Source organism: Callorhinchus milii, unplaced genomic scaffold (assembly GCF_018977255.1).
Source record: "Callorhinchus milii isolate IMCB2004 unplaced genomic scaffold, IMCB_Cmil_1.0 Scaffold10, whole genome shotgun sequence".
Lineage (NCBI taxonomy): Eukaryota > Metazoa > Chordata > Chondrichthyes > Chimaeriformes > Callorhinchidae > Callorhinchus > Callorhinchus milii.
Genome location: NW_024704751.1, coordinates 3,101,467 through 3,128,005, shown reverse-complemented (window position 1 = coordinate 3,128,005; position 26,539 = coordinate 3,101,467). Strand labels below are relative to the sequence as shown.

The following is a 26,539-nucleotide window of genomic DNA, read 5'->3' as shown; positions in this document are numbered from 1 at the left end:
TTAGCAGGCAGTACTTCTGTTACACATGAGCATTTTGAGAAGGTTTTTGTTCAGAGCTTTTCTGAGTATCATAATCAGTTTGTTTTTGTAAGTATTATAATAGAATGTTATATTCGTGCAACTGTAATTTTATCTTTGCATTGTTTTCTACAGCAACCCAAGGACACGATGCGGCTTGACGAGACAATGCTAGTAAAACAACTACTGCCAGAGATTTGTCAATTTATCCACATGTCCCGTGAAGGAAACCAACTGGTAGCGCAACTCCGAAACTCTGCCTCTGGGGTGCTCTTCTCCCTGAGCTGCAATAACTTCAACGCTGTCTTCAGCCGAGTGTCCACCAGGTCTGTATAACTTAACCCACAAGGTTTAGGGTTTGTGACAATCACTGAGTAAATGCTCTTAAAACATGGGTTCATTTGAAGATTTAGGTTTATTGCATTTGATTCTTGGTAAGCAAATAATTTAACATTGCTGCTTAAGTTTGTTCACATACCATTGATCACTTTATTGGACTTTACATTAAATTAAATCATTTTGCGATCATTATTGATACTGTGGCTGCCGCAACAATTTAAACCCTCTGCGATACTCATTCAGATCATTGACTTTAAATAATTGTTGTTTCTCTGCGTAAAGATCTGTTTGATGATGTGATTAAATGTCAATCTAGAGTTTAAACCTGTTTTCAAAACATTTTTCCTGTATGATTAAAGGTTTATCCAATTGTTTCAGCTCTATTTGTTCATTTATATTTATTGTCTCCTCCCTATCGCGGGAATACCAATTGTAGCTCCACAAATACGGCTTGGCTGAGATTGGTTTATTTGTTTTCATATTTTAATTTTAAAAACGTGCACTACTAAGCATTTTTAAATAATAAATCAAACGTAGATTCTGCTGACAATGTATATAATCTTTATTTCTAACTACATTGTGCTGAAACAGTCACCTCTAAATTACACCCCACCCTCCCCCCACCGCCCCAGTGCACAACATCAAGGCATCCTGATACAACAGTTGTATTAGTATTTTCTCTGCAATAGTGCTCTTCATCTTCGCTTGATTAATGTTTGGCATAAGACATTTTACACAGGTCATGAACTGAAATCATAGTAACCTTTGTAATCTGGATTAAAAAAACGGACTACCCCTGCAATTTACGAGACAGAAGCAGTTAGAATTGTGTATGAAGGACTTTCCTGAACACAGAAACATTTGTTGTGTACCAAGACCATCTCCCACAGAAGACTTTATCTCTTTCCATTCAGCCTTAACGGTGATTATGGCAAGTTCAGCCGCAAGTGATTATGGCAAGTTATTTAGGAAGCTAGCAAGTAGTTGAAAGTTACTGTACTGTTAGTGCTCCAATTTTAAAAATAATTTAACCATCAGAACTGAACATCGTATTTTTGTTAAAAACTTTGAAAATGTTAAAAAGCTCATCCTCAGCAGAAATGTGAGATGCATTTCTTCACTCAAAATGTGCCTAACCATTACACTCTTTGACTCATGGATATCCTTAAAATGTGTACATCAAACTATTGCAGCTGTTACCACCAGTTGAGAAAGTAGGAATGTCCGATCTGCTTTCTTTGCAATGGGAGGTCAACGTGTATTATGGTAGAGACTTCCTGGATGGCATTCTATGGCTTACCACACAAGATTGAGCTGAGACTTGCAACATTTGTCACCTAGGGCAGCTCAAGTGTAAATGACAATCCATAGCCATTTGTCCTTTACTAAGCAAACTGCTTACAAGAGATATGCTTCTAAAATTATCAAGAGTTACTAGTGTTCATGTTGAAACTGGTTTCTCTGGAAGACTTGTTGCATAAGCACAGTTATCACACAGAAGGAAACAGAGATTATGGTTTTAACATGAATTGTGATGATTTTGAAATATTTATAAATTAAGTGCCAAACGTTTGGGTTTAACAGTTGCCTTATAGGATGGTTCTTTAGGGAATATTGAATTGCAGAAACTTGAATGAACACCTTGAGAGTTGTCATGGAAATGGGACTCGTTCTGTTAGCACACATTCCAGGCAATTTCTGTCCCTGTTGGTCTACACAAGAGCATGAAATTGTTTTATTTGATTTGAATATAATATTAAAGAGAACTAAAAACTATAATCAGTTTCTTTCAGATTTACAATGGGGGTTAAGGAGAAGCTGCAGTTCCCTTAAATAGTTAATGGTGATCACCTTTGGTTTCTTGTCTAATTGGTTTGTTAGAAACTGGAGCTTGCACTGAACATCTACAAGCACGGTAACTTGATTCTTATGTGGCCTTAGCCTTTTGGCTATGTAGAGTCAGTATAGCAAAGGAGTCAAGAATGGGGAATACTCGAGTGGTTATCAGGACGTCATAAATATGAGAGCATGAAAGGAGTGTTTTATTGTCCTTTGAACTCAAGAGATTACATTGTTGAAATCCCTGCAGGATATCTTTTTGATGTACAATATTTCAACTATGTGTGGGGGGTTATTTTTCTGATTTGCTATTGTGTGGCCACTGACTGCGTTCCCTGTCCTTGATGTGCAACCATTATATAAACTGGATTAACAATTGCAATGTCCTTACTCTAGGTTAATTGACAAACCTCGGTTGATGGTCAGGGAATAAAATGCTGTGCCCAGTAGATTATGAAACCCTGGTGTGAATAAAAAGAAAAAATTAAAATATTGCAAGATTAACCTGAAGGACTGGAAATTTACAGCAGATCCATCAGCTCCTGAAAGGAAAAATAGACTTCTTCTAGTGACCTTTCAGCAGATTCCTAGTTATAAATCCTTAACTGCTTTCAACAACCGATTATCTAATTATGTTTTATAGAATTTCATCGTTGAATGTAAATTTCTCAATGAACTTGAACTTATGATATCAATTTCTGATCTTCCTTGCGAATTGTGAGCACTAAATGTCGTGTCTGCATAGGCAAGTTGTACAAGTACAAATGCACCTGATGTAATAAAAAAAAAGCCCCATAAACTTTATAGGTACATATCAGAAAGGATAGCTACCTTGGGAGCGATTTTCAGGCAGGAATCCAATCTCAGGGTTCAGATGAATGTAAACTGTTCAAGCTTTCTTATCCTATTGGTTTAAATTAATGCTTCCTAATCACTCCCAGATATGTATTACTCAATTGTATGGATCTTCCTAATCACTGGAAATGACAAGTGATAGTTTATTACATTTTTGATGGATTGGGAAGGCTATGAAGGAGAGGCGAGGAAAAATACTGCATGAATTTAACATCAGCTCTTCAGTGCTGTGGAGTTTGTGCACGAAGGGTTGAAACATTCCACAACTTACCTGAGAAGGTTTTTAAATGTTTTTTTTGTTGTGCTTTTTCTACTTGGAATAAAAATGAAATACAATCTAATGTAAATGTTGGTGTATAAAAGACAGACATTGTTTTATGCCTTAAATTAGTTTCTTCCTTTAACCTAGAAGTGTCTTTGTGGAAGTTCTTTAACATGGCTGTGCCCTTAAGCAACCTTAATTGTCTATATTCCCTGTCAGAAGAGTACATTGTGCAGCAGGTGCACTGTCATGGAGGGTTTTAACCAGCATGATGTTGGACTAGGTGAGGTCATGCAGAGAACTGGTTGTGTGAAACTGCTATGGTAAATTATTGCCTTATCCTGTTGAGGTATGTGTGGTATAGTTTCCACACACATCATGAGGTGATGGTTGTGTGGGCCTGGACTTTAAAGTGGAAGTGTCACTATTGAGAAATTCTGCACTCCAGAAAAGAAATTAAAGAGTGACCATTTTAAAGAAAAAAAATCTTATTTCAATTGTGAGCATTAAAGATGAGATAAAGGAAACAAACGAGTCATGCAAAGCCACCTGGATTGTTAGTACAGGAGAATCTGGAAGTAGATGGAAGCTGAGTAGCTAGTTGCTGACATTCATATCTATGATCCGGGTTGTAAAAGAGTCATGAGATATTTGTACAAAGACGTATTTGATAGCAATAACCTTACATCTGTGAATTTTGCCACAAAACTATTAATGACACCATCCATGTTAACTCCTATTGATTGCTTCCCCTCCCCCCCCACCGATTGCTTTGCAATTATGTGAGGTATGCATGCCAAGAGGATTTGATTGCTGGTTTGTACTGAGTGGGCTGATTTCTACCAGGGTAGTTTTAGGGGTAGTGCAAGCTTGGGAAGGAAAATTACCCATTGAGGATTGCTCTCCAGCATGCTGGAGACGCTGCTGTGTTGGTGATTTGATAGGATTGGAGAGGTTTACCATGTCCTTCACGGTCAAATATCCTGCTGATGCTCACAAATGACCAACGGATAACAACAGCTCGCATCTATATAGCGCACCCCCATGTAGGGTCGTGTCCCTGATGACAAGGTACTGGTACACATAGAATTCCCCCCCCCCTCCCATCCCCCCCAAGGAAAAATAAGTCAAACGTGTTCAGGAGAGGAGGGCAAAATCAAATCAGTCGAGTAAAGCTCCTTAAAGAACAAAAGTGTAAGATAGCAGACAGCATTACCCATGCAGTGAATTCAGGAAATCATCAGTGTTGTTGACAGAATCACAGTGAAAGCCAGATGCTTCCCCACAAGGAGGTTGCATGTTTTGGTCACCTCCCGGAGCAAAGGGAGCGAAGCACCTGCCTGTACCCTTGGCTGCGGTACGACTCGGTAAAGCCAACAAGAGGGGAGAAAATGGAAAAAAATTAACTTGCACAACGTGAATTTATTTTACGAATCAAAGCTTTTGATGGCGATCTGTGACAGGTTCCTGATGCGATTTGCAGCAATCTTTTCTGTTCTGTCGAGTGATGGCCATTTAATAACCCTGCAGAGTGTGTTCTTTGTTCTGCACATACCCAGCTTCCTGTTTCAGTTTCAGTGAGTAAGTGAATGATAATATATTGAGTAAATCCTACATCCTTTTGTGGTGGTTGACTCATAGGCCTCCAGGTTTGGTCAGACTGCCCAGCAGCTAACATTGCTGATCTCTTAACCTCTGTCTTCCTGCTTTGGCATATTCCAAGCCTCAGTGCAGCAGCTGTTGGATGCTTGGCATGTCAGTCTCTGCTGATCATTCCAAATTCCCACATATGGATGAATGTTACGTTTTATGGTTGAACGTGGTTTGATGTTTCATACTAGGTGCACACAATATCTTTGCATCCTGTTCTCAGGGGAGATTTGACCACTGTTTTGAGCAACTGCCTTGCTTCCTAAACAAATAACTTTTTCCCAAGTGGACTTTTGCAGTCAGGAAAAAAAAATCCACATTTTTAGTTGCCTAGTTTATTTTAAATAATAATAAATAAATGTTTCTATTCACAGTGGAAATAAAATCTAATAAGGAGTAGTTTTTACATTTGTATTGGAAATAGTTTTCTCTGAGTCTTCCTGGTGTGAGTAATCCTTGTATTGTACTTGGGAGACGCTGCCTTCTGCACGGGGGTGTTTGTTACACAGGACCGCCTGTAATGATGCTTATGGCAGGAGCTTTGGAGTAGTGTGAGAGTTATTCACGGGCAGACTTGACCTGGAACCCTTCAGCACCAGCTGGGTATTGTGTGCTGCATAGTTGTTGCAAATGCATAACGTATTTCAGTCAGCTGTGTACATGAAGCTGAATGATATCATGGTGACTATCAGCTAAACAAAATCACAGCAGTGCGGTTCGTTGAAATATTGTGGCCCAGTCAGAGTGATGGTGTACACTGATTTATGTGCATAATTCACCCCTTGATAAGTTCCCTGAGACCTGGACTCACCTCCTGCTGCTGGTGGTTAAGTGGCAATGAAAATGGCAGAGGCTAAGTCATAGATGGTATGTAGTATGGAACGATTTGCCCTTTCATCCAAAAAAAAGCATGATCAGTGTGTATCTATTATGTTAGCATGACTCTTTCTTTGAAGATCATATATCACTGAATCTGATCCAGATTGGCCCACATATTTCATGCTCGCAAAATTGCATCGACTTAGCTGTGCTTTAAAAATATACCTGATGAGGTAGAAAAAAAATGAATGTGTACTTTGCAGAGCACTTCAGAAGTGAGTGTTATTGTGGGCTTGATATGGAGAGAATCGGTGCTCTGACATGCTGTGCCGTTATGCCTCAGCTTTGTGTAGGCAGCTGAGCTGTTCCTTTCGGTGGGAGCGAGCGTGGGAGACTTAAGAGCAGGAATGTGACTAGAGAAAGGCAAGGAGAGTGGAGACAGCAAGATAGAGGGAGAGTGAAAGAGAGGGTGGTGGGGTGGGGGGGTGTAAAAGATGCATGGAATGGAAAGAACGCTTGGGGGAAAAAAAGGTATAGTTTCATATAAACTCACACATGTAGCCTCTATGAGTGCAAATCCAAGCAAAGTCATGTCCAAAGCATGAACCTCGGGTTCTGTAACAGCATGTAGTGTACATCATGCATTTTATTAAAATATATATGTGCTTCTCTTCGCTGCATATCAGGGAATAAATGCACTCAAAATTGTGGGAAATTGTTTGGGTAAATTGAGACATTAATTTATCAATATACAAATTTATTTTGTAGCCTCTTGGGACACATACTCTGGACAGCATCTGAGTGAATGGATGGGTCGTCTGAGTGTATGAAATTTCCAGAACTCTGTAGATTCTCTTACCGTTTTGCGGGGGTGGTAAACTATAACCCAAGGGAAAGCTCCCCCCCCCCATGTTTTTCCACTTGTTTGGAGGAGGGTCATACTGCACCTAATTGAAGCATGTGCAGACACAGCTGTAGTGAGAATGCTGCACTCTGATAGAAAAGCTCAGCCAGGCTATGGTTTGTGCCTGGTTCTTGGACTCTGTTGTACACCACGTACTCGTTTTGCCACCACATTCATGAACTGCATTAAAGAGCTTTGTATCACAAGATGCTGCTGCTCTCTTTCCAGATGGTGTGTCAATTTAAATCAAGGATCAAGATGATGCATAGCTTATAATTTGAAACGCTCTCTTGAGCTAATCCTGTGCGTAATGTATGGCATGAGTCAACACCCAAAGCTACAGAGGCATAAATGTGCTCAGCTTTACAAAACCTTCAACTGCCTAAAAGAAACACAGAATACAGATACAGATTTCCAACCGCCATAGGCCCTCAGGATTGCAGAATTGACTTGGAGTCTTGTTCAGTAGACCCTGTTACTGCTGTCCTGTAGAGATAATGTCTGTCCGTTCACATCGATAAACACAAACCAAATGCTTGGAGCTAAATGTAAGAGCTTTGATGAGCTGTATAGTTTGCCTTCTTTGTATTGTACCCTCTTTCGTTTTGACCAACTGTTGAATATCCTCCTTGGGAGGGGGAAGAGAGAGGAAAGTGAGGTCTCTTTGGTGCTGAGTTGGCTGCAAGGTGACATGCCTGGCAATGGAAGATTGGGATTGAAGCCATCATCTGTGTCCGTCTTTGTACCAGCACCAGCAAGGACTGCAGTACTCCAAGGCATTGTTAATGACAGACCAGATACTCTGACTTGTTAGTGGGACTTACAGGAGCATACCAGTCCTTGAGGGTTCTGATTGTTTCTATTTGGGACTTTTTATCTCTGCTCTGCAAGACATTCCACCAACAGATCGGGTGGCCTTAGCTGGACATTAGGCATCATGGTGGGTGTATAGCAACTGTTCCAGAAAGCCCAGTGTTCTAGCATTTTGATCTGTAATTGTTTACAGCTTGCATTTGGTGCATGTGGTCATTGAATATGTTTTGTATCGCCATTTGTAGGTTGCAAGAGCTTGCATTGTGTTCAGAAGACAGCACGGACGTCAATGATATCGAGCTAATACAGCACATTAATGTAGACTGTTCAAGACTCAAACGATTGCTCCAAGGTAGATGAAGTCTCTTTGGCTATCTTGTATTCAGCTCTCTGGGTTTTAATGTTTTCTTCCAAAATCCCTGCCCCCCCCACTCCCTGCCTTTCAAACGCTGACTAAAGATCTGTCTCTTTGCCTGTGTCTTTGGCCACCCCCACCCTCTCTGGGCTTGGGCTCCCACACTGTTTTTGTAAAACATTTGAGATGTTCTCCCTGTGTGAAATGTGGAAATGAAGTACAAATTGTTGTTGTTGTAGAAATATGTGTTTATGTCTCATAAGGGATAATATTATTTTACTTGTACTAATGAAGTGTGTGTGAGTGAGAGAAAAAAACAGTAAAGCGAGACTGAAGAGGAGGGGCAATGCCTTGGCTGATTTTTATCTTACTACTGGTGCTCCTTAAATAATGTGCATAATTATGATATTGAATAACAAAGAACAAGAACAAGAACAACAGAATCCTAAGATTCTGGAACCTAATTTCAGTGTTGATGTACTTCATTGAAAATATAGGTTAAATTGGGATACCTTGGTGACATAACACAGTGCAGTTGACTGGTACATACTTGTGTACACAGTGAGAACACAACACAATATTCTGTGCCGTCTCTCAATCGAAGGTGTTGAGGTGGGTGCATGTGCTTCTCCAGGTGGGTGAAGGGAAGGAGATACGGGACGGCAGGAGATTTGGATGCTCTCACACCTACCGGCAATGTGGTTTCAGTGGGGTATTGATAGAGGTCAGGAGCAGGTGTTTATGTGTCCTCTAAGCAGGGGATTAGTGCATGGCACTACGAAGACAAAGGACAAAAATCACAAGTTGTGATTTTTTTATTGATGGGCAGAAAATTCAAAGTGGTGAAGTACTTCCTTGCAGAACTTTAGAAGAATCCTTTTAGCATTTATAGAGCGCACACAGTTGTTTTCTTTTGTACAGAATGATGTTTTGCTGAATTGAATCCCAATCATTGGGTTCCCCAAATATTTATTGCTTCATTTCTTCCTGGTATGAATTGCAAATGGCCCGGAAGAAACTAATGAACCCTTGTTTTATTTGCTGTAGAGACTGTCTTTAAATTCAAAACACTGAAGAAGGCAGCTCAGCTTGCAGTCATAAACAGTCTTGAAAAGGTAAGAATTGCTTTACTTTTAGCCTCTGGTCATCTGCTGGACATCTGATGGATTTGGGAAAGAACAGGGCAGCAGTTCATATCTGTGTATACAGCAATGTAAACATTCCAGAATTGAATACACATCTTTTCGCTGATGAATGCATAGATTCTAGATCTTTCGGCACATTCATGTTTAAAGGATTCAAGATTAAAAAAAAATGTTTTTGTCTGGCAGTCAGCCTCGAGGAAAAGTGTCCTAGGAGTGGCACTGCTCTGTAAGCTATCCCAGATCAGTGGAAGGTGCCTTTTGTAAGATTCCTAATGTAGATACAGTATACAAAAAACTTTGCACTTTTTGTGGGCCACAAGATGTACTTGGGATTGGACTAGATTTTAGCATATGGGTCTCTTGATTGGACATAATTTGTTTAATCTTCAACTGCACTACACCATCACTTTCCTAGTTATCAAACTGTTTATTACATGTTTACTTTGTCCAGTTATCTCGGTCATGGATGTTTTAGAGTGTAGGTTACTTAATTGGTGTGCTGACACTTTAAACCTACGACCACAAGGGCACAAATTGAATGTACTGACTGTTGCATTAATGATTTTCATTAGCTTCCTACAGTATTCAGGCATTACTGTTATTTCACGGACCTCTGTGTTACATAACAAGAAAAACAGCATAAACCATCGTAAACAACACAAAACTTGGTGTAAAAGTTACACTCACCATTGATTGCAGATATGAATAAATGGGTCCTGGTTATTAAAAGCCAGTATAAATAAAGGTACAATTTGTGAACTGGATTTCATATTATATCCCAAGAACAGCAAGTGATGACGTGTTACATTGGGCTCCATAAATGGAGTGAATTGTTGACCGTTTCCTACTTTGAGCAGAACATTTGCAGATCACGAGAATGTGGGAGGCAGCACATGATTTTTAAAAAATAAACTTTGGATGTCCATAGAATACTGTATGACCATAATGTCAATGGATTATTTAACTTGGAAGAGAACCTCAGTGGCACAAGTTAATTTTGTGAAGTGTGAACATGTTGGTACAGATATAATATCCTGTGTGGTTTCATACCTCAAAGCATGTTTTTGTTAAAAGGAAACAAAGGTTGCAGTACTTGTGACAACTGGTGAATTGTTTAATTTGTAGGCATTTTGGAATTGGGTTGAAAATTACCCGGATGAATTTACTGTGCTGTACCAGATTCATCAGCCTGATTTAGCAGGTAAGCAATGATCAAAATGATCACAATCGTAGAATGGAATAAAAAAATTGTACACTTACTCTTATGATTCTTAAGTATACAATGTCAGAATCGATTAAAAATTGTATTTATCTCTTAATTTACTAGTTGTCATTTATTTAGATTTAAGACTTCTTTGCAATTTAGACCTTGAAATGCACATTTGTAAGTAGGTTAGTGTGAATGTATTTGGTTCATGGAGAATTGCGTGATCCATCTGCGTGAACAAAAAAAATCTTTAAAAGGCAAAGAAAACATTGTGAGTGAGATGTTAAATTCTTTTTTTCCAAGTAAAAATGAGCCTTAATGCATAGCTGGAAGTTGCTCGGTTAATATTTATCGCACTCGTGTCGTTCGACCTCAGTATAGTGGAATTGATTGAGAATACCAAGGCACAAGGATAATTGTATCATATCGGATTTCCCAGAATAATTCTCCTAGAAAGTGATGATAAAAAGATAATATAAAAAGAGATCAAGAGTAACAATTTTTTTTTACTGATTTCACCAAATCAAGAATTCTCAATAAAATGTAACTCACTGCTTTGGTCTCCTTAAATCATCCAAACTGTCCTCTGCTTGACAAGGCAAGGACTCGTTTTCTATTACCAATTAAATCCATATTCCTCTGTGGGTTATTTTTCCTACTAGCCTGAACATCTTGCACGCAACTTTCTTAGAATGAAATGTTAATTAAGTTGTTTAAATAATGAATATCATCGATAATTGATGTTCATATCAAAATGAGTTCCATATGTTTCTGTAGTTAGCAAGACTTAAACCGTTTTACTGTGATACAATTTGTAGATTTTCCCACGTTTCTCCAGCTGGGAGTCAACCTCCATACATATTATGGTTGAGATTGGGAGCTGTTGGTACAGTCTTGCAACCTCCTGCTCTGTGGCACTGTGCATTCTGTGGAGCTCCTTTCCACTATATTGCAATTCAGTCCCAACCTAAATGTTTTCACTATTAATCCTACCCGGTGTAATTGTATTTTCTTTCCTTTTTATCCTTCCTGTGCAAGTTCAAAACTAAGAACCCCGGAAATCAATAGGAACGTAGCAGAGGATTAGTCCATTTAATCCATAAGCCTTCTCTGGCGAATTATCACATGTATATTCTCTGAATGTCGAGTAGGTCTTGTTACATTAATGGACTTGATTCATTCCAAAAGAAAACTACATTTGGAGTGGGACTAGTTGGTAGAAAGGGCACGTACACTATATGGCATCCTCCTGTGCTGTAAGATTCTATGATTTGATTACTCCAGTAAAATATAGTTTTGTGTTGTCGGCCCCAGTGGTATAGAAGATGGAGCTGCAATGTACGAACGGGGAACTTCCTGGTTTGATTCCTGGTCCACCCAGAGATTGCTGGTTGCAGCCAAATTAGCCTAGGACTAGATAGCAGAAAGCCAGCTGGATCTGTGCCCCTCTTTAGCATACTGTATGGAGACCAGATAAGGAGAGGTTAGGCTTGGGTTAAGCTGTCTACAGTAAAGTGGGCCACCAACACTGACTGCCGAGGCTCACACACAAATAACAGCCACTTGGGCGGGGTTCCAGAGGACAACCAGTCCCAATGGAATCGCCTCTTCCCCCCCCCACCCCCATTTGAGGAGGCTGCAGACTGGAGGCATGCTCCAATGGGGGGAGAAAATGAAAATTAGGAAAACAATCGGATCTACAAAATTTAAGAAACAAGGTTTGTAACTGGAATTCCTGCCTCAGAAGCAAGTGCGTTTGGTGGATTGAACTTGTTGCATGCTGTCCTTGTGTAACTTCAGGAAGGAATTCTACCCAAGTATTAGTTTTCCTCCTCGCTCGCACATAGTTTGAGCCATCCCATCATCATGCTCAGTGGTGATGACTTAAACAGGTGCTGACCGTAGGCTAGATGTGGAAAATCTGTTTTTAATCGAAGAAATTGGAACAGCTCTGCAAGAACATACTGGATGCTCTTACTACCCAAATACAATTTTACTGCATATTTATTACTGAACACAATAGAATGATTTATTCAAAATTCTTGATTTCAAATAAAGTGTCACTAAGTTAATGAGCCTGAATGGTTGTTAGATGTACTGGAGATATTGTGTTAATTTCGTTTTTCTTTGTACTATTTTCACCTCCACCCCCCCCCCCCCCAAAAAAAAAGATTGCTCTGAGAAGCTATTTGACCTGGTGGATAGCTTTGCAGAAAGTGCCAAGCGGAAGGCAGCAGTGTGGCCTTTGCAGATCATCCTCCTCATCCTCTCTCCTGACATCCTTCAGGATATCTCTAAGGAAGTAGTTGAGGACAGCAAAATGAATAAGGTGAGGAAATCTGCAAAATCCTTTTCTCCTCATACCCTGGATTGTTAAACTATTTTTTGAGTTATTCTTTATAAATCAGATAGATGCAAGTTACCAATTGACTCTTTCCAGCCCCCCCGCCCTGTCTCGTGCGGTGATCCTTAGGACTCTGTCCTCGGTCCCCTCCTCTTGACCCTCTACATGCTCCCTCTTGGTGACATGGGGTAAATTTCCACATGTGTGCAGATGATACCCAACTCTACCTCTCTGCCTCCACCCTGAACTCCAGGGCTACTGGCGTCCTGACTGACTGCCTGTCTGACATCAAGTCCTGGATGAGGTCCAACTTTCTCCAACTCAGTGTCAGCAAGACCGAGGCCCTCCTGATTGGCTCGCGCCAGTGCCTCCGCACCTCAGGCAGTGGCAGCATCGGCCTCCACGGCTGCACACTCAACCTCGCTCAGCCAGTCAGGAACCTGGGGGTCTTATTTGACCCGGAACTGTCTTTTCTCCCCCATATCCGCGCCATGACCGGCACTGCCTACCACCACCTCCGCAAAATTGCCAGATTCCGCCACTGCCTCACCCCTCAGGCTGCCGAAACTCTCACCCATGCATTCGTCATCTCAAGGTTTGATTATGGGAACTCCCTCCTCATTGGCCTTCCCAACTTTTCCCTTCGCAAGCTGCAGATCATCCAAAACTCTGCAGCTCGTCTACTCTCGCGCACCAGGCTCCGCGACCCCATCACTCCCACCCTCGCCCGACTCCACTGGTTCCCGATCCCCCAGAGGATCGAGTTCAAGATCCTCGTCCTCACTTTAAGGCCATCCATGGCCTTACCCCTCCTACCTCTCTGACCTGCTGACTCCCTAACAACCTGCCCGCTCCCTCCGTTCATCAGGCTCCGACCTACTCCATGTCTCCCGCTCGACCTGCCCTACCATTGGTGGCTGGGCTTTCAGCCTCTCTGCCCCCACACTCTGGAACTCCATCCCATGATTGTTTCGCCTCGCTTCCTCCCTTGCCTCCTTCAAGGCCGGTCTCAAGACCCTTCTCCGACCATGTCTTTGGTCTCCCTCGCACCTCTCTGCCTTCCCTCACCCCTACACCACCCCTCCCCCATGCTCGGGCCCCGACATCTGACTGTTTAGCGCTTTGGGCCATCCTCCCGACATGAAGGTGCTCTATAAATGTAATTTTGTTGTTGTTGAGCTGCTCTTGTGAATTGATCACAGGCTCACAAATTACTTTATTAAAACTTAATTGCTTTAGAAAGGAATGACTTCTGTCTTTGGGGAAGTCCAATAATAATAAATAATAATAATTCTTGCCTTTGATATAGCACTTTTCACATCTTCTAGATGTCTCTGAGTGAGATTGCCAATTTTGAGTATCAAAATTTTGAACGTTGGACAGTTTCCTAACGGAAACTGGGCTGAAACTTGTTGATGCATTTCCCTCTTAAAGGCCTTGCGTGATCCAGCAATTTCTATTGCATTGATCTGGCCTGGATTCAGAGTCTTGGAGTGAAGGGGAGTATTCTTCCCCACTGTACCATCTCAACTGTTGGTGCGTGGTTGTGAATTGTTATTAATTTAAAAATATATATTGTACAGATTATTCTGGTACCCCCCACAAGAAATGGCATCTTTTCCTCTCTAATGTAGTCATAATAATAATAATCCTTGCATTTTCAGCGCTTTGGGACGTCCTCCTGACGTGAAAGGCGCTTTATAAATGGAATCTTGTTGTTGTTGATATAGCGCCTTATCACGTCTTTGAGACGTCTCAAAGAGCTTCATGGAATATATTGTAAAGTGAATTGATTGTATATTTTGTGGGTGACACGTAATGTACTGCACCTTTAATAAGGAAAGGAGTTCTGCATTGTTGCTGTCAGCAGAATGACTAAACATCTAGGGAGCAGATGTGCACTGAGTCATCGGTGGCAGTAATTTCTTACATAATGGTGACTAATACGTCTACATAATCATTACCACTGACAAAAATCCTTGAGAGCCGTAGGATGATGCTGCAGTCTCGTCTGTTGGATTTCTATGAAGAATATTGTAGATTTTTATTTCAAACAACCTCCCCGTCCCCCCCAAATTCTTCAATAAACATATTAAAAGCTTTATGTCATCAAGATTCAGGAATGAAATAATAATAGTTATTTTTGCTAAAACTGGATCTGCTGTTTGTGCTGACAAACTTCCGGTACCTAACCCAAGCGGCTATTCCTGCATGACTAGCACTGGAAGGTCATTGAACTTTTTGGAATATCACAGTCGGCTTGCTTTCTCACATCACATTTCTTTCTGGTGAGGAACAATGGATCGTGATCAGGAGCAGAAATATTAGTTAATTTCCTAGCCCAGGGTCGCTGAAACTAAATGTAACACCATCTCCCTCCCGGCTGATATCAGTTAACTCATCACTGACCAAGGATGCACTGAGACTTTCCTGGTCTGTTCATCTATATAACAACAGATTACATTTGTATAGCACCTTTCATGTCAAGATGAGGTCCCAAGGCGCTGGACAGTCAGGGTTTCGCACCAATTGGTGCTTCTACCTACTGAATCAGTGGCGGAATTCCATGCATTTGATCAGATTAAAACTAGTGCTAGCTATGGTCAATGTGTGGTTACATTTCCCCACTGACCCATTGCCAGGCATTGGCTTCAGGTATTAGTTTTAACAATGACTTTAAAGGAGAGATGCTGCAGTAATCTTTGCCACGGAAATTCCCCTTGGCAGATGTGTACTTCCCAAACTGATTGGCTATTTGGTCTGTTCCAGAGGAATGGGGGAGCATGTGGGTTGTGGGTTAATTAGGGACAGCCAGCGCGGATTTGTTAAAGGCAAATCCTGTCTAACAAATCTATTAGAATTTTTCGATGAGGTAACGGAGAAGGTGGATAAAGGTGGTGCAGTTGATGTAATTTATATGGACTTTCAAAAGGCATTTGACAAAGTGCCACATGAAAGACTTGTAAGAAAGATAGAAGCCCATGGTATAAAAGGGGCAGTGGCAGCATGGATCCAGAACTGGCCGGGAGACAGAAAGCAGAGGGTTGTGGTGAACGGCTGCTTTTCTGACTGGAGGGAAGTGTACAGTGGCTTCCCCCAGGGATCGGCATTAGGACCACTGCTCTTCTTAATATACACAGATGATCTGGATTTGGGTATAGCAAGTACCATTTCCAAGTTTGCAAACGACACAAAGTTAGGTAGGGTAGTAAACAGTGAGAAGGATAGGAGCCAACTGCAGGAAGACATAGACAGAATGGTAAAATGGGCGACACATGGCAGATGAGTTTCAATGTGGAGAAATGCGAGGTAATGCATTGTGGTAGAAAGAATGAGGGGAGGCAATATAGGTTTGGTAATACAATCTTAAGGGGGTAAAAGAACAGAGAGACCTGGGGGTGCAGGTAAATGAATCCTTGCAGGTGGCAGGACAGGGAGATAAAGCTGTAAAAAGGGCATATGGGATACTAGGCTTTATAAATAGGGACATAGAGTACAAGAGTCAGGAGGTTATGATTAACCTATATAAAACACTGGTTAGGCCTCAGTTAGAATACTGCGCCCAGTTCTGGGCACCACACTATAGGAAGGATGTTAAGGCATTAGAAAGGGTGCAGAGGAGATTTATGAGGATGGTACCAGGAATGAGGGACCTTGATTATGAGGAAAGGGTAGAGAGGCCGGGATTATTCTCATTGGAGCAGAGAAGGTTACAAGGAGACCTAATAGAGGTCTTCAAAATCATGAGGGGATTTGATAGGTTAGAAAGGGAAAAACTGTTTCCGCTGGTGGGTGTGTCAGTGACTCGAGGTCACAGATTCAAACTAGTATCTAAAAGAAGTAGAGGGGAGGTGGGAAGAAATGTTTTCACACAGCGAGTTGTTCGAATCTGGAACGCATTGCTTGAAAGGGCGGTGGAGGTCGATTCAATAACTACTTTTAAAAATGGGGTGAACGGGCATTTTTTTTTGCTGTCTGATTCTATGATGTTTTTTCTTTCGTATAAAAAGGATTTTGCTGAATTCTTGTAAGTGTTTTACAACAAGATCGGGATGTCGGTGACTTTTTACGACGTTTTGGAGTTTTCAAAATTTTCAACAAAGTCCAAACCCTTTTCCACAGAACTTTACATTGTTCCCTCTGTGCTGATGCACAGATGTTGAGTTGAATCACAGCCACATTCCTTTAATGACCTTGTCCAGAGGGATACTTTGTATGAAAAACATAATTCTAGTAATAAAATTTAAGACTCTGTTCAAGATTTTTTTTAGCTTTATAAATATGGAATTTTAATAAGAACCCTGTTATTAATAGAACTAATAATAACCCAGCACCTTGGGACATCCTCCTGACGTGAAAGGCGCTATACAAATGTGATGTGACGTTGTTGTTATCAGAATTTGCTGCAGTTTGAGCCATATTCTTGAAAATTGAAGTAATATCCACTGTGTTCAGATTAGTATAATCAATATACGCCTCGCTCCCTCCTTAGCCTCCTTCAAGAGTCCCGCCTCAAAACCCTCCTCTTCGACCATACCATCGGTCACCCCCCTTCTCTCCCCCCCTCCCCCGACCCCAGCTCGGGTCTGAAATGCTGTACACTGTCCAGTGCCTTGGGACATCCTGCCGACATGAAAGGCGCTATACAAATGTAATCTTGTTGTTGCAGTTGACTTCTAAAAAGATGTATACTGTTCAAGGCAGCATTGGTGCTTCTACCTGCTCAATCAGTGGCAGAATTTTATGCATTTGAGTATATTCTGTGGAGTGCTTTGAGACATCCCAAAGACGTGATAAGGAGTTATATCAATTGCAAGGATTATTATTAAAACTGGTTATTTCTGGTCAGTGTTTTTATTGTGAAACTTATGCCTGGCTCAGTTTAGTATCCTTCCGCCTGCTCCTCTCTAAAGAATCTGGTATTTTTCAAGTTAAACAGACTCGCATTCGACTGTATATTTGGGTTCCAGAAGGAGCTATGTGCAAGAAAATAATGTTAAGTGGAGATTTATTTAATTTCAAAATGACACTCGGTTGGGCACAATTTAATCCTGATTCATTTTTATAAGCAGTGGATCAGTTTCAATGCTTTTTTCTAAAAAGATGATTCTGGAATTAGGACACCAGGGCATGAATTCAAGATTGCAACTTGGGAGTAAACAGATAACATCGGAAGAACATCTTTTCCCAGAGATTGTCGGAGAATGGGTTGGGTTGCCAGGGATGACTGGTGGAGTAGAATCGATTGGGGCATTTAAGAGAATTAGATATGCAATAAGTGTAACATGATTGGGGTGTTTACGCCACAGAATTCTGTATTACGTGGTCTAATTGTTCTTGTACTGATCTTCGTACAGAAGTTGTTTCTGGATAACTTAAAGAGAGCACTTGCTGGTCACAGTGGAAGTCGACAGCTAACTGAGAGTGCTGCTATAGCCTGTGTTAAACTGTGCAAGGCTTCCACCTACATCAGCTGGGAGGACAACTCTGTTATCTGCTTCCAAGTTCAGTCCATGGTGGTGGACCTTAAGGTATGGAATTTTAACGTTTGTGACTTGTTTTATTGAACAGGTGCCTTTAACATGCTTTTTTTTTAACGCAAGTCACTGCCTTATTCAGTTTCCTTGTCCTCCCGATTGTGCATGTTATTAGTGCGCAAAAGGCACTACCACTGAGCTGAAAGACTTGGTGATGGAGGGGAGGGGCAAGTTGCAGAGATGTTAAATTGATGTGTGCTTCACTCATTCCAAACCAAGCAGCTGAGTGACATTGATGAAGTCCTGGAAAAGACTGTTTGCCTTTTCTGGCTGTGGATTGGTGTATTGTGCGTCAGCCTGGCGTGTTGGTAGCACTCTCTCCTCTGAGTCAGAAGAGCCCTCCCTACATCCTTCTCTCTCTCCCTCTCTCTCTCTTGCAGAAAATAATTGGCATCCTTCTGTCCCCTGATGTCCCGCCTAAGATTGGGAAACTGCCCAATGTTGAGGAAACACAGGCACGACACTGCATTCTTTCTTCTCCTTGATACAGGGAGTACCAGTTGAATTGCACTGGATTCTGGATACTGTTGCTAATAATTGATTGAATAGAACCAGTGGTCTAAAGGAGAAGAAAACATGAAGTGTATTTTATATTGAAAGTACCTTTGCACACTTTTAGCAAGTGTTTATAAATTGATGTACATCATTTATAATGGCACTGTATCTATTGCTTCCAAAGTTCTTTGCCCCAGTAATTCCTTTGATCTGTTATTTTATAGGCTCTGTTATTTAATCCTACCAAGCCATTCTCCAGAGGTGCTGGCAGCCAGAGTGCAGATGTGGATCTTATGATTGACTGTTTTGTTTCCTGTTTTCGTATCAACCCACACAACAACAATCACTTTAAGGTATACTGGTGCTTATGAGTAACTTAGTTTCTGTGCTCTTGTGTATTTTAGGGTACAGTGAATAAGAAAGATTGCAATACTAATTGCAGTCTATTTTTAATTATTCATTTCTGTAATTTACTCTCAATCATGGTTACAGGAGGGTGCATTTAGTTGTAGTTGATTTTTTTTTTGTATTACATTGCTTAAAAAGGTGGTGTTCCATGAATGAAGTTGATCGTCAGCTGAAATGAGCCTAAAATGTTTCTGATGAACTCAGGCAGCCAACTTGTGCTTTGACTTTCCATGACTGAGATAAAAAAATGTACCCTGTTAATTCTCATCCGTTAATCGATATTTTACTCATTGGTCAATGTTGAGCAGAACTTTAGGCAGATTTTCTAGTGCAGTCGAACTTGCTTTACACTGCTCTGAAGTGCAGGTAGGCAACACAGGCAAGGGCTATCTGATTGCATGACTCTTAGAAACACACTTAATGTTGAGCCTCACAATTGGGTCCATATAAATGGTTTTGTGCATCAGTTTGTCCATAAGTGAAGTATCATGTGTCAGATGTATCATTCAAAAATGTTTTAAATGTCAGTTGTTTTTTTAAAACAATACTGAATTTATTAGTTTCCAAATTTACATTATTCTTAAGAATTGTTTTCTGGGGAAAAAACATACAATGGGCATAAATAAGCTAGCAGTGAGCATCAAAGTTCTGCAAAAGGCTACAGAGGATAAGATGGAACAAAATAGGTAGTGAATACAAACCAAGCTCTAGCCAAGATAGAGAGATAAACATTCTGAAGTTACTTGGGAGCCGATAAATAGCTCTGCTTTCAGCACCTTAAAACCGAGACGCAGCCTGTTACAGGCTATTTGTCAAATGGTATTTTTATGGTCTTGGATGGAGGCCGTGTCATGTCCGAGCATCACGCTAAAGGTCTTCCGCATCAAGATAACTGCTCCTGGGAATTCTGTCGGACTTCGAGTATTGTGGACTCAAAGCCCTCCTTCATTTGGTTACCTCAATTTTTAGATCCTTCGTGCTTTGAAGGAACACAGAATGAAATAGTTTCCACATTGAAAAGGAAATGTTGTAAATTGCGTGATACTTGATTGTCTCGTACTGTTTGCAGCCTCTCTTGCAGGTGACCCTGGAATGTCTTGTACCATTATTGCTTTGTTTGAAGTTACCTTGAAATTGAAAGAATCAAGTTTGCTATGTCAGGATATGAACCAGCTCTATTCTACAGCTCTTCATTTCCACATATGAAAATTGCACGATGATTTGCTTTTTTTTAGGGCTGTTATTAACTTTCTGCTTATATTAATCCTTCATTTATCACATTTCAGGTCTGTCTGGCATCATCTTCCCCACCCACCTTTCACAATGTACTGGTTAATTCATTGCAAAGAATAATTACAAATGTAAGTATTTTTTGATACAAGTCCTTCTGCGTTGTACTTGATGAGGAATGCAGACGTTTCCCTCTCTTGGTGTGTTTTATAAAAACATTAGCAAGGTTGCAGCACTGCTTCAGAATGAACCTGAAGTCTGAAGCTTTGCATCATTAGGCAGTTTGCTGCAACGCTATAAGGTTTAGCTGTGTTTAAACTATAATTGCAACTCGCAAGTTTTTACAGATTTCTCATGCCTATAAAACTTACAAAGTATTATTACAAAATTACATGAATGTTCTAAGGGTTAATGGCCACTTTGTGGCCAAATGATAGTGAATTAAGATTTGGATATGCCAAGCGAATATGCATTGACTTTAATGAAAAAGCAAATTCAGTAAGCAAGCAATTTAGAAGAATTCCTTCATTTATTCATTCTGAGTATGACTGTAGATTGAGTAATTTTAACGATTATCACACAAACAGATTTTTTGTTGGGAAAGTTAAAATACAAAAGCATTTGATGGTTTTAACCAAAAGCAGAATAATTATTGGGCATAAATATAAATTTTCGTATCTGCCCTTGTAAATAGAACTTAAAAAGGGAACATTAGCTATCAAGATTTTTGCTAATGGATGAAAATCTATGACTTCACGTTTATGTATTGATGCAATATCTGGGAAATTAGCTCAGGGGGACAGAGAGATTACGATGATTTGCAGATTGCCATATACCCTGGGTGCTTTGATGAGTTTGTCATTTTAGCTAAGTGTGGATTAATTCTACTTATTTGCACGGGAATCCTTTTACCGAGTTATCATTAGCATTAAGTTTATATGCAGATCTTCAAAAAGGAAAGTCAAAAATATAAGGCTGATAAAATGAATTGCAGTTTGTTATAGTGATTTGATTTCTAAACAGGTTAGTGAATACTGAGTTATAGTCTTACAGAAGCTCACATCTCTGCATTTCTAACTTTTAGTATAGTAACTTGAACCTAACAAAAAAATGACTCTTGAGCTTAATGCTCTTAAGTAAATGTTTCCAGGGCTTTAACTTGCTGCAATTTAAAAGACTCTTTTATATCCCATTTGTAACATGTTTGGACGTTTCTTACGTTTACCAAGCATTAGTTGAGGGGGTGTTAAAATTGTTGGAATTCCTGGGACAAAAGTGCATTGTAGCCAAATTGAATTACTTTTTAGCAATTGCTCACTAGTGCCTGCAGATTGATGCTGTCCATTTCTTGTTGCTTGCAAGAGGAAGCATGATGCGTACTCGAGGGAGAAGAGAGGAGAAGGGTATGGGAGAGGGGATTAGGAGGGGAAGTGTAGGAGGGTCTTGTGTAAAGTGTAAGCACTGGAATGGACTAGCTGAGTACATTAGTCTGCGTTGTAATGTTTTATGTGAATTTCTTCGCTCTACATGTATAAGGTGTTTCTCTGCTGCAATAACCTCCCTCCCCCCTTCCCCTGCTGCCTTGGGTGAAACAAAGGTGTACAGTTCCAGAGGGCTTGCCCACAAAATATACAGTCAATTAACTTTACAGTATATAATGAGATGCGCTCTGAGATGTCTCAAAGTTGTGATAAAGTACTATATCAAAATGCAAGGATTATTATTTACCAATTTGAATCCTAGGGTATCAAGTAAACTCATCTCTGCCAGGGCAGAAACAGGGGCACTAAGGTGGCTTCAGCATATTGGACTAGGGAGGGGAAAACAGCTGTGGTTCCTGCTCCTGATTGTTATTGCCCCTGAGGGAAAATATTGGGTGAGGGTGAGAATCATTTCATCTGTAATGTCCTGCAGTCAAGTTGCTATCACTTGATTTTCAAATCACCCATTTGTGAGCCCTCCCTCGATGGTAATGTTGACAAAATTATAGCGGTAAGTAATGGTTCTTCCCGTTCTCTGAAAATACTGTGAAATAAAATGAAAAGAGTTATTTTAACAGGAAATTGTTTTTACCTGCAAGGTCCCATGACTGACATGCATTCATGCTTCAATGTGAGGGTAGTTCCAAACACTGTGGTATGCATCAGTGCAGATACTGAAATGACAGGGCATAGGTTTTGCTATATAATGATTTACTCTTGTTTATTTTGAGACCGTAAATTTTGACGGAATAAATTATTAGTTTCTGCAGATGTAGTCTGCCATATTTCTCAAGTTGTAGGTGTTAAATTACAACTCGGAGCAATTTTAATACCCTTTGTTAAATTTCCTGGTTTGCGGATGAAAATAAATATTGAACTTATCTGCCTTTTATTAGTTCAACAGAGTTGGGTGTACAGTGGGTTTAATTTCGTGGATTGGGCTTGAATAATAACAATATAAATATATATGAATACAACAAGAACAAAATTACATTTGAGTAGCACCTTTCACGTTGGGAGGACATCTCAAGGCGATGGACAGATAGAGTTACGGACCCAAGCTGAGGGTCGGCATGGGGGGAAGCAGGGAGATCGAAAGCACGGTCGAAGAGGAGGGTCTTGTGGTGGGTCTTGAAGGTAACGAGGGAGGGGACGAGACGGAGGGACTGTGGGATGGAGTTCCAGAGGATGGGTGCAGAGTGGCAGAAGGCCCTCCCGTCGATAGTGGGGCGAGAAAGGCAGGGACGTGAAGCAGACCGGAGCCCACTGATCAGAGGGAGCGCACAGGGTGGTAGGGGGTTAGGAGGTCGAAGAGGTAGGGGGGAGCAAGACCTGTGGATGGCTTTGAAGGTGAGAACCAGGATCTTGAACTGTATCCTCTGTGTGATGGGAAGCCAGTGGAATTGAGCAAGGATGAGGGTGATAGGGTCACGGAGCCGAGTGCGGGAGAGGACACGGGCTGCAGAGTTCTGGATGATCTGCAGCCTGTGGAGGGAGGAGTTGGGGAGGCCGACACGCAGTGAGTTTACATAGTCGAGCCTCGATGTAATGAAGGCGTGTATGAGGGTTTCGGCGGCCTGCGGTGTGAGACAGTGTTGGAGCCGGGCGACGTTGAGGAGATGGGGGAAGGCAGAGCGGGTCATGGCGCAGAATAGAGAGAATATTTGACAAATCATTAAAACTCTTTGGCCATTGACAAAACAAATGTTTTAGTGATCTTTGTGAATGTTTTTAAATATTTAAATGTAATCCCGATTACGTGCTTAATGGTTGCAAAATGCAGCTTAATTACCACATTCGTGATGGTGTTGCAAGGCAGTAAAGCCAACCATACTATTACAGATATTGTGAAGGAAAACCACTCTACATATTTTCCTCCAGCTGAAAGCTTTGTTTTAATGATAAAATAATGTTTTCAGGCTTTCTATTTGTTCCATTCTTTTTATGACTCGCCAAGTACATGTGTACTCCTTTATTTTTTTTCACATTAACTATTTGTTACCATGATCATCAGAATAGTTTAGTGCTGAAGTTTTCATCTCACGTCATGGACTTAATAATATGTCCTTAAACCTCCAGATAACTGTTAGCGATGCCTTTCTTTATTCCCTCTTGAAACATTTATTAACTTAAATAACTTATGATAACAAAAAGGAACCTCACCCACCGTTGAGCCAGTTGTGAAGAGATACCTTAGAGATGATCTGCTGTTCAAACTTTGGATATGCCTCCCTAAGATAAGGGAGTAATACTGTATTGGGTTGAGTTGGGAAGAGCTCTTTCTACAATGTAGTGTGGTGCCCTCTGCTGCCCTCATACTCCAATGCATCCTGACCAACCGTGTACAAGGGCACAGTGCAGCCCGGCTTCACTTTGTTCTCATCCTGAGGTAGCCATAGATTACTGTGACCATCTCGGCTAATTCTCGTTCAGCATAACTTCCATACTTCAAATTATTTTTTGGTGATTCAGCTAAATCTCCTAAATCAACCTCATTTCAACCTATGGGATGAATGAGATTCCTGCTCAATTCTTTCAACACTCTGTAGCTGCTTTTGAATCTGCATTGCTTTTACTGGGGACCACAGAATGTCAGTGTTACCTGAATACCTGAGTAGATTTCTCAATTTGTCTTTTTGAAAAGGCAATTAAATGACTCATTATTATTGCAGAAACTGCTTTGGTGCTAAGTGACTATTGTAACGGCTTCAGTGGCGAAATAGTTTTTGTTCCATAACTCCAGAATTTGGGTTAAATTAGTCCTTCCAACATGCTCCTGATCCTCAACACTACATCTTTCTTATCCATAGCTCAAGGGATGTTTTAAATGGTGGCAATTCTTGCTGTGGATTTTTATTTTGTTTTGCTATTTGCCTTGTGGTTTCTGGATTGGGATATGTTAGGCCTGTTAGCATTGTTCTCTGTTGATGTTCCTGAATGTACAGCAACAAATAGTTTAACTCCATATCTTCCTTCAGACTGTTCATTTGACTTTGTCTCCTGTAAGATACTGAATTAATTATTAGTGTTGTGTATGCTGTTGTTATATGATAGGAGAGATAAAATGGAAGCATCATCGAACAATTTTGGAGTTGACGTGCTCAATTCTCCCCATTTCTCCCTATACACGTATGCCTAAAATACTAATTTTAACAGCTATGCTGTTCTCTGGTTGGGGTGTTGCCCTTGCACTACTGAGACTTGCGTTTGAATCCTGCTCAAACTAATAAATTAAATCTTCTCTAGCTCTGCGTGTGCTAATATAAAATGCATCTGGAGTAGGTACGAATGCAAAACTTTCCATAATTCGGCAAGAGGTGATGCAAAATCAGCAGCCGCTGAGAGGTTGGTACCAGCAATGGTAGTATTTTGCTGTTATGTTTTGGAGATTCTCTTGTGTCTGGTGTTTCGGATGGCAGGATAGAGCAGTCATAGCTGTGCTGTACATCTGGATAATCTGCACCTAAACCATGGAGTGGTTCATACCAACATTTGGAATTCATTTTTGAGCGTTGAGACCTGAAAGGCACTAATTCCTAAACACCAAGAAGCAATTTGAAGTTGTGAAACAGTACGAATTTCCGTACAGCACTTTTGCAATATTTTATGATGTACACAAGAACCTCAGGATATTTTGAAGACTTGTGTTTTCTGATTTCCAACAGAAACAACTTTATTTAAAAAAACTTAATCCACAATTTTCAGTATCTTGGGGTAGAATGACGCAATCTTCAGTCTTCACTGTGGAATCCTGTAGCTCAATGGTTAGAGCACTTGTCTCGCAAGTGAAAGAACCTGGGTTTGATTGCCAGACGTTGGGCAAAACGTTGGGCAACTTTCCTTACTCCATACGCTTCTGTTAGCAGAGTAGGAATCGGTTGTTAGTCGATTGGCAGATTGCTTTTCCGGAGGTAATAATCCTTTAAAAAAGTAATAATAATAGTTTGGTCACTCAATCCACAACTGTTTGTGGGACTCTGCTGTGTGCAATTGCCTACCATGTTTCGCCCACAAAATATACAGTCAATTCACTTTACAGTTTGTTCTGTGGAGCACTTGACAGCATCTCGAAGATGTGATAAGGTGCTATATCAAATGCAAGGATTATTATTGTAACCCCATGCTAAAAGTTGCATTGCAAATCACATTCACAATGAACCAACCAGGTTATGATGTTTGGCTAAAATGATCACTTGATCGTTTATACATGTGGTTCTGTGAATCACGTTGTATCACTAAGTGTGTTAAGGGTCAAAACAAGCGGTTTATTCTACTTTTATCTTTTTCCTCGCCTCCCTTTCAGTCTGCGGTGGACTGGTGGCCGAAGATCGATGCTGTGTACTGTTACTCAGGGGAACTCCGAAGCATGTTCACAGAAACTCTGAACCGCGTGATGCAAAGCTGCAGCGCACATGCTCCCCTGCGAATGACACAGGTATGGCTGCTTGACTGTACTTACTGCATTATTTGAATGTTTCCATCATGCCATTCCTGCAATTTTTTCATAACTGTTTTGTCTGGGGAGGTATCGTTTCTCATGCAATATTAATTTATAATTTTTTTGAACCACGCAACCTCAGATACTGAGAATATTAATCATTTGCAAAAGCTAGATCATTGGCAAGAATCTTAGAGCTTCCAAGATTAACAGATCCAGTGGATGTAAGCCATTATTATGTTTCCAGTTGTATGGTATATTCTTACAATCCATTTATTTTAGGTTATTCAATAGTACACAGCTTTACAGCTACTGGTCTGAGAAAGAGTACATTTGTGATGCAGTTGTATGCAGATTTTTGTGGATATTTTAAATGCACTTTGGATAGAATCAGACTTGT

At 40.6% G+C, this 26,539-nt stretch overlaps 1 protein-coding gene across 1 annotated transcript in view; it reads left to right on the top strand.

Moving 5' to 3' along the window:
- nf1a (neurofibromin 1a) overlaps positions 1-26,539 on the top strand; it is a 158,088-nt gene that overhangs the window by 23,772 nt on the left and 107,777 nt on the right. Inside the window, exons 4-12 of the mRNA XM_042338430.1 lie at positions 154-344; positions 7,745-7,851; positions 8,902-8,969; positions 10,125-10,200; positions 12,378-12,535; positions 17,908-18,081; positions 18,807-18,935; positions 20,277-20,351; positions 26,005-26,136. Coding sequence (XP_042194364.1) covers positions 154-344; positions 7,745-7,851; positions 8,902-8,969; positions 10,125-10,200; positions 12,378-12,535; positions 17,908-18,081; positions 18,807-18,935; positions 20,277-20,351; positions 26,005-26,136 — 1,110 coding nt within the window. The remainder of the gene's footprint in view (positions 1-153; positions 345-7,744; positions 7,852-8,901; positions 8,970-10,124; positions 10,201-12,377; positions 12,536-17,907; positions 18,082-18,806; positions 18,936-20,276; positions 20,352-26,004; positions 26,137-26,539) is intronic.